The sequence below is a fragment of the Heliangelus exortis genome, chromosome 15 (assembly GCF_036169615.1).
Source record: "Heliangelus exortis chromosome 15, bHelExo1.hap1, whole genome shotgun sequence".
Taxonomy (NCBI): domain Eukaryota; kingdom Metazoa; phylum Chordata; class Aves; order Apodiformes; family Trochilidae; genus Heliangelus; species Heliangelus exortis.
In genome coordinates, this window is record NC_092436.1 from 7,837,134 (window position 1) to 7,850,360 (window position 13,227).

Sequence of the window (13,227 nt, forward strand, 5' to 3'; positions counted from 1 at the left end):
CACACAAACCCGGCCATTTCCTGGGTGAACCTGACGGGAGCAGCCGCCAGGAGCTCTCCTCAGACAGGGACGCCAGGAAAGGTTCTTCTCGTCTAAGAAGGTGAAACCTCTGCTCCGCCTCAGAGCCAGCACACGAGCAGGGGGGTTCACACCCCCGCCCCCCGCCGCCAGCTCAGCGGTGACCGGACCCGCCGCCCCAGCGGCTTCCCCACCGCCCGACACTTGTCGAGGATGATGGTCCGGGCAGTGAACCAGGGCTCGGCGGAGATCCGGCAGCGCATCCGGAGCCGCCAGCCCCGGCACGGAACCATCCCCGAACCCGAACCCCGCGGACATCCGGGCGGCCGCCGCCCGCTGCCTTCCCCCCCCCCCCTTCCTCGCTCCTGCTTCCGGTGGGGGCCAGTTCCGCTTCCGGTGCGGCGGATCCCGGGACGGCGCCGGTTCCGTTGCCAGGGTGAGGGCCCGCATCGCGCTGCCGAGGGGCGGGCGAGATCGACGGCGGAGCTGTCACCCGGTGCGCTGTGGGGAAGAGCCGCCATACCCCCGATCGCCGGGGCAGCCCGGGGGGGGGGCGGCTGGGCCCGAGCCCGTCCGTGTGCGGCGGAGCGGGGCTTTGGCTGACGGGGCGTGGGGCAGGGGCGGTCGTGGCGAGGAAAGGGGCGCGGGGCTAGCGGGAGCGGGCGCTTATCTCCGCCGGGTCGGTGTCCTCGTAACGGCTGCGGGGCGGTCGCGGCTCGGCAGGCCCGGCAGCAGCGTCTGGGCTCTCCCCGCCCGCCTGGCGCCGTGCCCGGGCGCCGCTGGGCCCGTGGTGCTGCCGGGACAGCCCCCGCGGGAGAGGGATCGGAGCGTTGGGTTTCTGGCGCCGCTGAACGGAGCGGTGCTTGCGGTGGTGGCTGACAAGGAGCAGATTCTGATCTGAGCCTCGTTCCTCCACCTGTTGCCGTGGAGCAGAAAGTGTCGCGGTCCCGCCTGCACAGCCTGGCACGTTCTGCGTTTGGGGATTTTTTTTACGTTGCTGAGTGAAGCTGAACGGTGTGGGTGCCTCTCTTCCAAACCGACCGAGAAAGGGGGGGTAATGCAACAATTTCATCACAACGAAGCAACTTTAACACTTTCTCTGTCCCAGTGACTTTCCAATCCATAGGCTCTTGGTAATCCAACGGGCTTGTAAACGTGCTGAAAATGTAATTAACCAAGTCAGGCTTAAAGTCAGTAAGCTTCAGTTTCTCCTGGTGTCCAGCCCTGATGGGACACAACGTTGAAAATCCCTCTGACTTTCTCTGCTCCTAATTAGTTTGCCTGTAATCACTGATTCTGGTGTCCACACTCAGTCCCGTCAGTGTTTTGGCATTGAATAGAGGTGTCTTATTTCTGCCTGGGCTCTCTGATCACACTCGTCTTGGCAGGACTGTAATTCAGATGGGACAGACAGTCAAGCACTCAACTTTGGATCAACTTTTGATCTTTTCCATTTAGCACCAGACAGAGACTTGAGAAGTTTTACAGTTCTTGCCCTATGCATTTTCTTGCAGAATTTTTTGAGCTGCACAGTACAGGTAAACAAACAGACAATGAACTCTTTTTTTCTATAAACTTAGTCTAAGGATTATGGACAGGGATAATTTATGATAATAACCATATGTATTAACATTGCTATGCAACCTTAAATTACCTGGGGCTTCTAAGACTCCCTTTTCATGAGTATTTCTTACAGGGTACTACCAGGTCCCTTTTTGATTTGGGGATATTTGAAAAAAACCATTTCTGTGATACCAGGTATGCTCTTCAATGTTTCCAGGGCTCCCAGAGGGAATAGTGTGAGGGTGTGGCTTGTAATATCCTCACCCCACAGGTTGTGTTTAGCCCTCTGTTTCTCATCTGGTCTGAGCTTTGTGGGTATGCCTGAGTAATAACTTGTTCTTTCCTAATAAGCTATACTGTATAAATGTATTGTCTGAGAATAGGTAGCCTCTGGGAGTATGATGCTAGAGGAGAAGAGAATGAGATCTTTGGATTCTGAGATTTTTTCAGAATTGCAAGATGTATATTTTTTGGTATAATGCATTTCATGAAGGTGGATAGCCTCATTTTTTTGACAGATCAGCTCTCTCTTCTGTTTGAATATCAGTCCCTCAAGGACAATCTCACCATTGGTGCAGAGGCCTTCTCTGCATCTCCTGGCAGCCTATAAGAGCTTTTTCATACTTTGCTATCTTCTTGATTCTCCATTTTTTAGCTTTAACAGAAAAAATCATCTTTCCCATAAAGCTAAAAATCTTGTTCTTCTGCTGTGTTTAATATAGGACTAAACTGTTTAATACAATTGGTATAAATGATGCTGCATAAATTAAAGATGGTATAATTATGGTTGTTTTCCCAGCACTGCAATGAAAGTGCAGTTCTTACAGTGTAACTGCATTGTGTAGGTGTGTATTTTGGCTTTGTTTTAGGACTCCTACTTTGCTATTGCTACAGTGAGACGTGACCTGGGGTGTGTGTTACTGCAGGTATTGCACAGTTCCCAGTGAAAGTGATTAGAGAAATTAAATCCTAAAAATGAACTGTTGGGTTCAGAACCATTTTGCATGGTTTATGTATTTTAGATATTTCATGTTTGCTCTTTGTTGGCTGGTTCAGTTGTGTAAATACTGCAGAGGACAGTTCTGAGCTTTGAAATGACTTTTATGGTACTGCAGTGCTCTGCTTGGGTGCTGGTTGTTCAGTGAACAGGCTGTACCTGCACAGAACACACAGCAAATGAGAATCTGCTGGAGCAAACAGTGAATGTGACATTACATAAACTGAAGTGGAACTCAGAGCACCAGATTTAGTGTGGTTCCTTCTCCCTTAGTTTCAACATTTTATCAACATGCTTGTAATCTGCCCTTGAAAAACTAAAAGCTCTTTGATGTACAACAAAATAAAAAATACTTCAGCCCGACTGTATGATTTGTTTTTGTAATTGTTTCTTCTTGACATGGTCACTATGTTTTCCTCCTGCAGCAAAGTTTTCAGAAAACAATACTGAACATATGCTTCAAGGATGTCTCTCTCTCTCATAATAAAATGGGGTGGCCAGGAATACACAATAACCTCACTATCAGAAGAAGACACAGTGCTGGACCTGAAGCAGTCTCTTAAAGGCCTCACTGGAGTGTTACCAGAGCGTCAAAAGCTACTTGGGCTTAAAATGAAGGGTAATTATTCATATTTATTATTTGTTGTGGATGTATCCTAGTTTATGGATGATTATCCTCCAAACCTAGCCAGGCTGTGTACACCAACAGGGCATTTGCCTCTCAGATCTAGTTTTTGAATTGAACAGGAATTTTATACATCAATGGATACTGTTTGTTATTTATGTGCCTGCCTAATTGTTTTAAAATTCCTCTCATGGAAATATGGCAAATGCATGTTAAAAACCAGACAATCCATGTGTCTACATGGAGGAGGATGATAATGCAGCTTGGGGTATTCTGATGTTTGATGTGTAGCTTATTTCAATTAACTGTGAAAATGAGTGACAGTTTCCTGAAATCTCTCAACCTCAGTTAAAAAAATTAAAAATCTGCTCACATTATAGGCAAACCTGCTGATGATGATGTCAAGCTTGGAGCTCTCAAGTTGAAACCAAATACTAAAATTATGATGATGGGCACTCGTGAGGAGAGTTTGGTAAATATTTCATTTGCTTATTAACTTAAACAGGAAAAATGCTTATATATGTGCTCATATAAATGTCTCCTCATTATAATCTTAAATTTTGCATACTCCACTGCTAACTTGAAAAATAGTAGCTAAGTAGATTTCTGTGGGTGTCTATTTTTCTATGTAAAGTAAATTTCTTGGCCAGCACCCTGATAGCTGTGTATTTTTTAAAGTCTTGTATTGTTCTGGACTTTAAAGTTAAAACCTATTATGATTTTCCCTTACTTTTCAAATCTGAACAATCACCAGTATATTTTAGTAATTCTTTCCACTAGTAAATTGAAATAATTTTGGTTAGTTTCCTTTTTTTCCAGTAATATGCAGGAACAGAACCTTGAAATCCATTGTTATTTGCTTTCAGTAATCCTGGTTATCTTTTATTATTATTCCTCTAGGAAGATGTCCTTGGGCCACCTCCTGATAATGATGATGTTGTCAATGACTTTGATATTGAAGAGGAAGTTGTGGAAGTAGAAAACAGGTTAGGAGTTTTAGCTATTGAAAAACAATCCTGTTACAGAATGTACAGTATACATTTTAATTAACTGTAACTTTTTGCACTTTTATATTAGGGAAGAAAATCTACTAAAGATTTCCCGCAGAGTTAAAGAATACAAAGTGGAAATTCTGAATCCTCCCAGAGAAGGAAAAAAGCTGCTGGTGCTAGATGTTGATTATACACTATTTGGTGAGGTTTTATCAAACTTGTGTTTCTTGTCAGTTTCTTTGCCAGTTCACATTGCTTCGTGTTTGCTTTACAAATCTTCAGTAACTTTGGCATGTGTTATACTACAGAACTTCTGCATTTTGATATTGTGAGGTCTCTGATACCACAGAAAGCACCTGGCTCTGTAAGTGTTGCCTATTGTTGACTTTAGTGCAGCAACTATTTACTTTCTGCAAAAATACATTAAAAAGTAGCAATCTAGTATTTTATCCAAGTAATCTTTTTCTTTTGACCAACTTGTATCTTGGAAATAGCAGAAGCAGTAAAATACTGGAATTTTGCAATCTTGGTCTCTACTTGATCAACTCCACTTTGGGGGGGTCATGTGAGAATAGTTTCAAATCTTATTTCCAGATTACTACTGAACATGAGCAAAACCACATTTTACTAGAAAATTATGTCAAACTGGGTTTTTTTGGAAGCCAGAATTTTCCTTTTTACTTAATTTTCTGCAGTGTAGGTGCATCATGGCAGTTTGATGATAAGCATTAAATAATAGCTTGCTTTATTCCTTTTCCTAGCTTTTTCCCTTTTTGATATATTTTAACAATTCAAAATCAAAATTCAACCTATTCCTGAATATAAAAATTTTAAAGATCATCTTCTAGCAGAATTTGACAGCAGGCTTTTAATTCTAACAGGCAACATTTGTATGTCTGAAATCAGCTTAACACATGTTCACAAAATTAACTGGACTATGCAGGAATCTATTTCATACCTGGGCTGTTACAAATTTGCCAACGTGCACAGATGAACTGTTTGGCCTGACTCTTTAAAGATATTCTGATCTACAGATCTCTGATTTAATTATTAGCTAAAACCTCAAATACCTGTTAGGCTCAACAGATAAGTGTTTACTCTGCTTCCTGTCTCACCTTTAAAATGGAATTGGTCATTTTCTGTGAATTCATTCAAGATTTTTAAGTGCCCCAGTGCTTCCCTCATGAATCTCGTCAGGTCTCTTGATAGGAAAGTCAGACTGAACTTTAATAATTTAAGCTTTAATAATTAATTGCTTATCTCATATTCTTTTTAGACCACAGGTCATGTGCTGAAACTGGAGTAGAACTAATGAGACCATACCTTCATGAATTCCTGACATCTGCATATGAGGATTATGATATTGTAATTTGGTGTAAGTTTTATGTTCAGTACCTACAAATTTATTGTAAATTGTCATTCAGAGCAGAAATTCTAGGTGGGAGGTTTTTGTATCACTTTTTAGTATGAATTACAGCATCTAACCCAATATATCAATGCTGAGCTGTAATACCTTCAGTAAGTATGTTCACACAGCTATTAGAGCTGTTTTAGAAAAATAGTAATTCTTATATGAAAAAAGCCCACATGTTGTTCTCATGAATGGATATAATCACAGTATAAAGCTTAGTATAGTTTTAAGGTGTTACTTAGTATAAACAAGTGCTTAAAGTGACAGAATTGTATAATCAGCATTCAGACACTGTCTTATAGCAATATCTTTACAAATAATCCAGACAATAAGTAGTCAACTGCTAAATTATCTAAACTCTCCTGCCTACAGGCATGGTTGATCTTTTGCCTTTGCAGCTGTTTCACTTCCTGTCCAACATCTGGAGAACAGACTTAAGCACATGTAGAGTTTAAACCATATTGAAATTGCATAACAAAATTTAGTTTTCATTGTCTGGAACAATGTTTCCACATATTCTTATCAGTAGCCAATGTTGACACTTTGTTCTTTCCAGATCTTATGTATTCTTGTCATTGCTTTCAGAAGAAAATGCTGAACAGGCAATAAAGACAACCAGGTGTAGCCCACCCCTTGTGTCCCTGCAGGCTGTAGTTCAGTAACAGCTGACCTAGAAGATGGTTTAAAAGTGTTCAGTACTTCATCTAATTGTTATTTTGAAATGTAACCTTCTCCAAATAAAAATAAACTTCCATAAAGGAAGACCTCTTCAAGGCAGTGAACCATAAAATCTGTAACAAGGATAGAACTTCCTGAAATTAAATTTTGTATAAAAAGTAGATATGTTAAGTGAACAGTTTCTTAGCTTGTGGTTTTTTGTTTGTTTTGTTTATTTGTTTGGGTTTTTTTTTCAGGGCTGCGGGGTGGGGTTTGTCTGTCAGTGGCTTATTTTGATAAGTGTTCTCTTTTCTCACTTTTGTTTCAGCTGCTACTAATATGAAGTGGATTGAAGCTAAAATGAAAGTAAGTTATTCTGGAAATGTAATCTGTTTCTAGTCTGGCTGGCTGTTTGTGCAGTTGGACTCATGCTCAGCATTATAGAGCAGGCTAGCAACTGGGAAGGGTTATATGAATCACAACCCAAGTTTTTAAATCTTCATAGTCACTTTAAATCATATTTGTCACGAAACTGGACTAGATCTAATTTTAGAAGTCCACACAAACTTATCAGCAATAGGTGCTAAATTTAGCAGAACTAAAGACAAGTCAGGAACTGATGAAACTTAGATCAGTCACGCAGCCTTCACAGTTGCTTTCATCTCACCTCTAATTATAGACTTCTGGTCTTTAGGTGTAATATTTTCTTAAAAGGAACAGACAGATGTAGTATACTGAACTATGTTATCAAGAGGAAACTCTTTCAAATATTTATTTTGAACCTCTTGCAGCTGTGTGGCTCTGTTACTTCCTCTGCCTTATTAAACATCCATGAGCACTCTTCTTTCAATCCTAGTTTCTTCCGTACCTAAATCAGGCAACTATCCAGCACAGGCAGGCTTAGCTGTAAATCTAATGAGCTTACTAAGAATTGCTGCATGTTTGGTTGATGGGTTGGGTTTTTAATGCTTATAAATCAAAACCTTTTTCCATTTCAGAGAAACATTTTTTAAATTCAAGCTTTTGTATCTCCAGTCTCCCTTCCAACTAACCATTACTTCAGATTTCAACAGAGCAAAGCATGTTTTAGTGTTGGCTTCCTCAAAATAACAAATTACTGCAATTTTTGCAAAAATTGCTACAGCTTTTCTAAACAAACAAAATTGCCTCAGCATGATTTCAGCCGTGAGAACCTTTAATCAGGACCATGAAGCAGAGCCAATGCAAGTAAAATCAGTGTTGTGTAAACATTGCACTTCTTGTGGGAAGTGTTACATCTCTGTTTATGGAAAACCACAGTACAAAACTGGGCTGTTTCCCATTCAGTGGTCACCTTTCTACATTTCTAGTTTGCCTTTCCTTTCATATGTTACTGAGTCACAAGCTTTCTATGCCTACTCCAAGGTCTTGATCAACTGAGATCCCTACCACTAGATGCTAACTGCTGTTCTCTACTTAAACTGGTGCTTACCTCAGAAAGTTTCATTTTTTGTCAGGCAATAAGCAATACCTAGCATTAAAATTTTTGTTTTAAACTATAAAGCAGGAAAAGCATCAAAAAGAAGGAAGCACCAGATAAGTTTGTTTAATCTCCAATTTACCATCTATTTTTCCTGGATTTCAGCCTATGTAGAATAGCTATTTTTTTCATTGTAACAGGACATTCACACAACTAGGTAGGGCTTCTCATTTATAAAATTCACTTCATGTAGAAGAAATCATTTAAGTGTGCCTGGATATCTGCAAGAGAGCAGCTGCAATATTTTCTCCTTGTTGTGTCCTGTTGCACATTACCACTGTTCATGCACCAGAAATTAAGTCAGCAATGTTTATAACATGTCAGCAGATTTTACCATTATTTTTCAGCTTCGTGAAGGATTTGAAATTGAAATTATTCTGGCCTATCTAGTAATTTTTTATATATATAAAAGGATAAATTTTGCTTAGAGTCTCAATTTCAGGAGTTATCAGATCTTCAAAGTGCAAACTGACAAATTTCTGACTGACACCTATTTAGATTGGACATGTGTATGAGGAAAGGGTAACAATGAACTTTTACTAAGTTTTAATCTTTGGCTGGACTGTGATTTGTTACAACTCATTCAGATTGAGCAAGCAGCACAGAGTATGCAGTAGCTATCCTTGCTATATATACTGTGTAAGGCTGAGGCATGTAGAGCTTGTGAAAGATTATGCTTGAAGGTAAGAGCAGGACCAATTTGTATTTTGCTTTTTCTGCAGTGTGACTTTGATTTTATGCTAACATCAGATTATAAGTTTCTAATAGTAAAAAATGAAAACATGCATTCCTGTCAGCTTTTTTTCTCTTGGTAGAATGGTGTACTTTTATGATTCTCATTGGATAAAGACATTTAAAAGCCTCCAGGTATCTATTTTTAGTGTGTCTCTGGTAATTCTCAGCAGCTCACCCTTTTACAAACAATGTATTATAATTCTGGTGCCAGTTGTACAGTAGTAAAACTGTCATCTTTAGAAGCTTCAACAGTAAATCTTTGTAACACAGGAGCTTGGAGTGAGTACCAATGCAAACTACAAGATAACTTTCATGTTGGACAGTGCTGCCATGATAACAGTGCACACTCCTAGAAGAGGACTAATAGATGTAAGTACTTGGTTTTTTCCTAATCTTTTTCTGCATCCAACTGACACATGACTGTACCCCTTTGAAATATTCAACAATAAAGTTGTGCCAGAGTTTTCATGCAGAAAAACTGCAAGAATCTTAGAAGCATAGATTATTTTTTTTTACTGAAATTCTCTATTAACATCTTATTTTGAGTAGTATATTTAGATGACTGCTTTCAAATCAAATAGTGGCAAGATATGTAATACCAACAGAAGGGTGTTCTTCAGTGTATGCAGTATTAGTACATTATACTGTTTCACATCTCTTCCCTTATTAAAGCCCAACTTACCTGCTAATTTTTCAGCAGAAGACTACAAGTGTACAAGTCTGTACTCAAGTTACTGCAGTCTGGTATTTTCATCTGCTGTATGTGAGCTCATTTATCTCAGGCACTGTGTGTTATTTTTGTAGGTGAAGCCTCTTGGTGTTATCTGGGGAAAATTTTCAGAATATTACAGCAAAAAAAATACTATTATGTTTGATGATATTGGTCGAAACTTCCTAATGAATCCACAAAATGGACTCAAGGTACTTTTAACTACAATTTTCTTTTTACTATTTTCTTATACTACGAGTAGTACTTCTCATATTACTTTGCTGTATCATAGAGAAAGGCTATTATTAACTAGCCAAGATGCACATTTTGTTTAGACTGCCATTTGTCTGTGCTACTATTTTCTGTAATAACAGTATTAAATAAGGTTTGTGTCATTAAGTGAATAATCATAATCAAGGAAATTACGATTTCTGCTTAAATTATACCTGCAAGCCATAATCATGCTAGGTATTGTTGACAGGCACCATTGACATTTTTCATGCTCAGTTTCAAGTGGTTTTATTCAGAGAATAAATCACATAACAAGTGGATGTACTTCATAGTAGAATGCCAATCTAATAGCATTCTATTCTGGGAAATAATTAATACCTTGAGCCATTTTGACTCCAGAACAGCAAATTATATTTCATTTTATAAAACTGTCAACCAATTTGTGCTCCATTATTAGTGCTCAAATACAGAAAACCAAGTTGAAGTTTCTTTGAAAATATCCATGATGTGAAAATGATGGCAATTGATGAGATTCCACAAGATAGTTAATTGGAGCTATTCAGTTTTAGGAGAGTCAGGAATAGCAACAATCTTTCCATGAGATATCCAGAGAGCTTCCTCTAGCTCAGATTTGAAACATATTTGTCAAAATGTTGTTAACAGCTGCAAATAAGAACACAATCTCTGAAACAAGTCAGAGGTATAATGTATTCCAAGCTTAAAGCAGTTGTCAGATAAGTTTTATTTCTGACATCTCTTTTGACAGAAGCTGTGGTTGTAGTCAAAAGCTTTTTGAAATAATAAAAAAATGCATCTCATTCTGGTGATGCCACACAACTCAAAGCAGAGCTGAAAGCCCCTCATGTTTCCTGCAGAAATATCCATGAAATAATATTAGAAAATGTGGCAGTCCACTGCACATTACTTTATCATTTTGTCTGACTGGGCAGGGTAGGCTTGAAGATGTGCAAGACAAAACCACTTCAGTCCAGTTTGTATGAATAAACATAATTAGATGGGGCCACTACTAAAAAAAGGCTTTTCTTCCTCCTATGTAAGAGAAGTTACAACTTGGTGTAGTACTGGAAATATTTTAAGTAGGTGGTAAATGATACAGAATTGGAAGCATTGTTCTTACTTTGAGCAAATTGTTATATCAAATTTATTTATTTTGCATAGATAAGGCCTTTTATGAAAGCACATTTAAATCGGGATAAAGACAAGGAGCTTCTAAAGCTCACCCAGTACCTCAAAGAAATAGCAAAACTAGATGACTTTTTGGAGCTGAATCACAAACATTGGGAAAGGTAAGAACAAAGTAAAAAATATTTCTTCCTACTGTCCCTGACCCCACTGTGTTTTGAAGTTGCCTGTACAAAGACCAGAAACAACAGAGCTGATGAACTTTGACATCACTTACAGTTATCAAGGTCCTTTAATTTGAGTAGAACTTTAATAAGGCATTAATAAGGTGTTTGGGTGGCTTCCCCAAAATTATAAGGCTTTGTAAGAATGGACCCTTATTTTCACACTTCTCCAATATTCAGGATAACCAATTGTTTTTACTGAGGCAGTTGTGCTTCCTAAAGGAAAAAGAATTTTGAAAGATTCTGGTCCCTGTATATCTGACTCATTCCACCCCTGCAAAGTTATGCTGTTAGTTCAGATAGCCAGATTGCTCCAGCTGTAGTGGTAAGAGAATTATGAGATCAGATAACAAGCAGTTTAGAGTAACTCAAATTCTTTAAAGCAGATAGAGGAGGGCTGTTCTTTTCAGGTTACACTGAATGTTTGTTCATTTTAAGTTTGAATTCATTTGAATGAAATTAATTTGAAGGTCCATATCTAATGGACCTTTTTATCTTAAGAGGAATATTAGTTATTTTTCCTATGGATGTAATTTTCAGCCTCTTGGAATAAAACATGTTTCCATTTCCTTCCTCCATTTTGTTTTAAAAAACATAATAGTCTAACTAAAAATATCATTTTGAACTGCTGTAAAATAACTTATCATGGAACTGAGAGAATATTGGGATCAAATAAAATCAGTAGTATTGATCACATTTCTCATCTTTGGTTACCAATAGGATTGCCACTAAGAAAGCACATTTATACTTTGAGTTTATAAAAGTTACTAAATATATCTTTGCCTACCTCTTACTTTGTGAAAAACTGCTTTTGTTTCTTTCAGGTATCTTTCAAAGAAGCAAGGACAATAACAATAATAAACATGTGTGGTGCTGAATTGAAGGGAACATAATTAAGATCATTGGACTTTTCCTTGCTTTTGTGCTAGAGTGTAATAGTGCTGGACACTGGATCCAATGCCAGAATGACTGCTATACTTGGTCTTCCAGTTGGTTGGTTGTGGGTTTTTTTAAAAGATCACAGCAATAAGCTCAAAGTGGGTGAAAGAAGTCAGTTAATTTTTCTTGCATTTAGTTCTGGTGTTACTACTTAAAATACTTTCCTCTCCTTGTTGAAGTGCAACCATAACCATTAAAGACCAAAACCATTCTGAAACTAGCAAAAAAAATATTTAGACCAAAAAAGTCAAGTAAGAAGCCAACCCTGGCAATGTATGAATTGTATAAGCCCTCTTTTCCCTCCATCTTTAGAAACAGTCTCCATCTCCCTTGCCCATTCCAGTATTTAAGTCTATAAATTACAAGTTGTCTAAGTTTGGTATGTATTAGTATGTCAGTATTTCTCTGTGCAAGATAGTAAGATGGGAAAGTACCACCTCTGTGACCAAGTCACTGCAGTGTGTGAACTTGTACTATAAAGCAGTGTTTACTGAAAAACAAAAGACTGAAGTTTGAGAGAGAGAAACCCACTCTTGGCAAGTGAAAAGCAGTCTGCCTGAAAAATTCTCATATGTCAGATAAAGGGTTTAAACCTCAATAGGAAAGTCCCATTCCTAACAAAGCATGAACAAAACCCTTGTTCTCTTCTAGCTAAATCTTGTCAAAGTGCAAACACTGTGTTTAAATACAATATTCAGCCATACTGTTCTTAAAATATCATTTACTTGCGCTGCTTATGCCTGCACTATAGAAGTGTGATGTGACTGCTGTTTGGCATTACCAACACTTGTGCATTATGCAGTTCATGTATTTGAAAGAAGACTGACCCTTTCAAATAAAAATGGTATATATTGTTCTTAAGGAACTATAGCAGTTGTGTAAATAATAAATACCTTTTTCTTAAGTTGTGTCCTGTGCTGTCTCACACATCTAGTTTGCATAATAGAGCAGTAATTGGTTATCTTAATTTGGGGTTTTTTTTGAGGTCTTTGTTTGGATTCCACAGGCACCAAGTTTTCATCAGTAGTTAAGTAAGACACTGGTATGTGCTGCCACAGATTAGGGCAGTGATGGTGAAGAGAAGAGCACCTCACTGCCCAGGAAAGGAACCTTGACAGCAAATGTCAGAACAGCAGACACAAATGAGCTGTTACTGTGAGCATGTTAGGTTCCAGCTCAATGACCTGTCAGAAAATATACAGTTTCTTATCTACTGCTCTTAGTGCAACCCAAGCTGTGTTTTAAACAAATAATCCATCAACTTGATGCATAAAAATCTTTGGGTTTGGTAATTGTGGAGTTTCTGAAATTTTGTTTACTAGAGCTGATTTCTGAACAAGAAGTCTGACTGTTCATGTACAGTGCAGATAGAGTCCCTGAGGTTAGAACCTTTACCTAGAAAGGCTGCATTAACATAGATATTTGAATATAGGATTGGTATATGCAAACTAGAAAACATTTCAG

General features: G+C 38.5%; 1 protein-coding gene across 2 annotated transcripts; it reads left to right on the forward strand.

Moving 5' to 3' along the window:
- Positions 1–362: 362 nt before the first annotated feature.
- On the forward strand, positions 363–12,667 carry UBLCP1 (ubiquitin like domain containing CTD phosphatase 1). 2 transcript variants are annotated; one of them, XM_071759069.1, is made up of 11 exons: positions 363–454; positions 3,004–3,197; positions 3,584–3,675; positions 4,104–4,189; positions 4,281–4,396; positions 5,472–5,570; positions 6,592–6,629; positions 8,788–8,886; positions 9,322–9,438; positions 10,637–10,764; positions 11,649–12,667. In XM_071759069.1, exons 2-11 carry the CDS (start codon positions 3,044–3,046, stop codon positions 11,674–11,676), a joined length of 957 nt encoding a protein of 318 aa, XP_071615170.1. In that variant the 5' UTR covers positions 363–454; positions 3,004–3,043; the 3' UTR covers positions 11,677–12,667. The 2 variants fall into 2 exon arrangements, with proteins under 2 accessions (XP_071615170.1, XP_071615171.1); XM_071759070.1 differs by having other exon boundaries at positions 436–514.
- Positions 12,668–13,227: the final 560 nt, after the last annotated feature.

Coding starts and splice junctions, on each gene's coding strand:
- UBLCP1 (XM_071759069.1), top strand. CDS start 3,044: ATGTCTCTCTCTCTCATAATAAAATGGGGTGGCCAGGAATACACAATA. Junction 4,190..4,280: donor GTTGTGGAAGTAGAAAACAG/GTTAGGAGTTTT, acceptor CTTTTATATTAG/GGAAGAAAATCTACTAAAGA. Junction 4,397..5,471: donor TGTTGATTATACACTATTTG/GTGAGGTTTTAT, acceptor TATTCTTTTTAG/ACCACAGGTCATGTGCTGAA.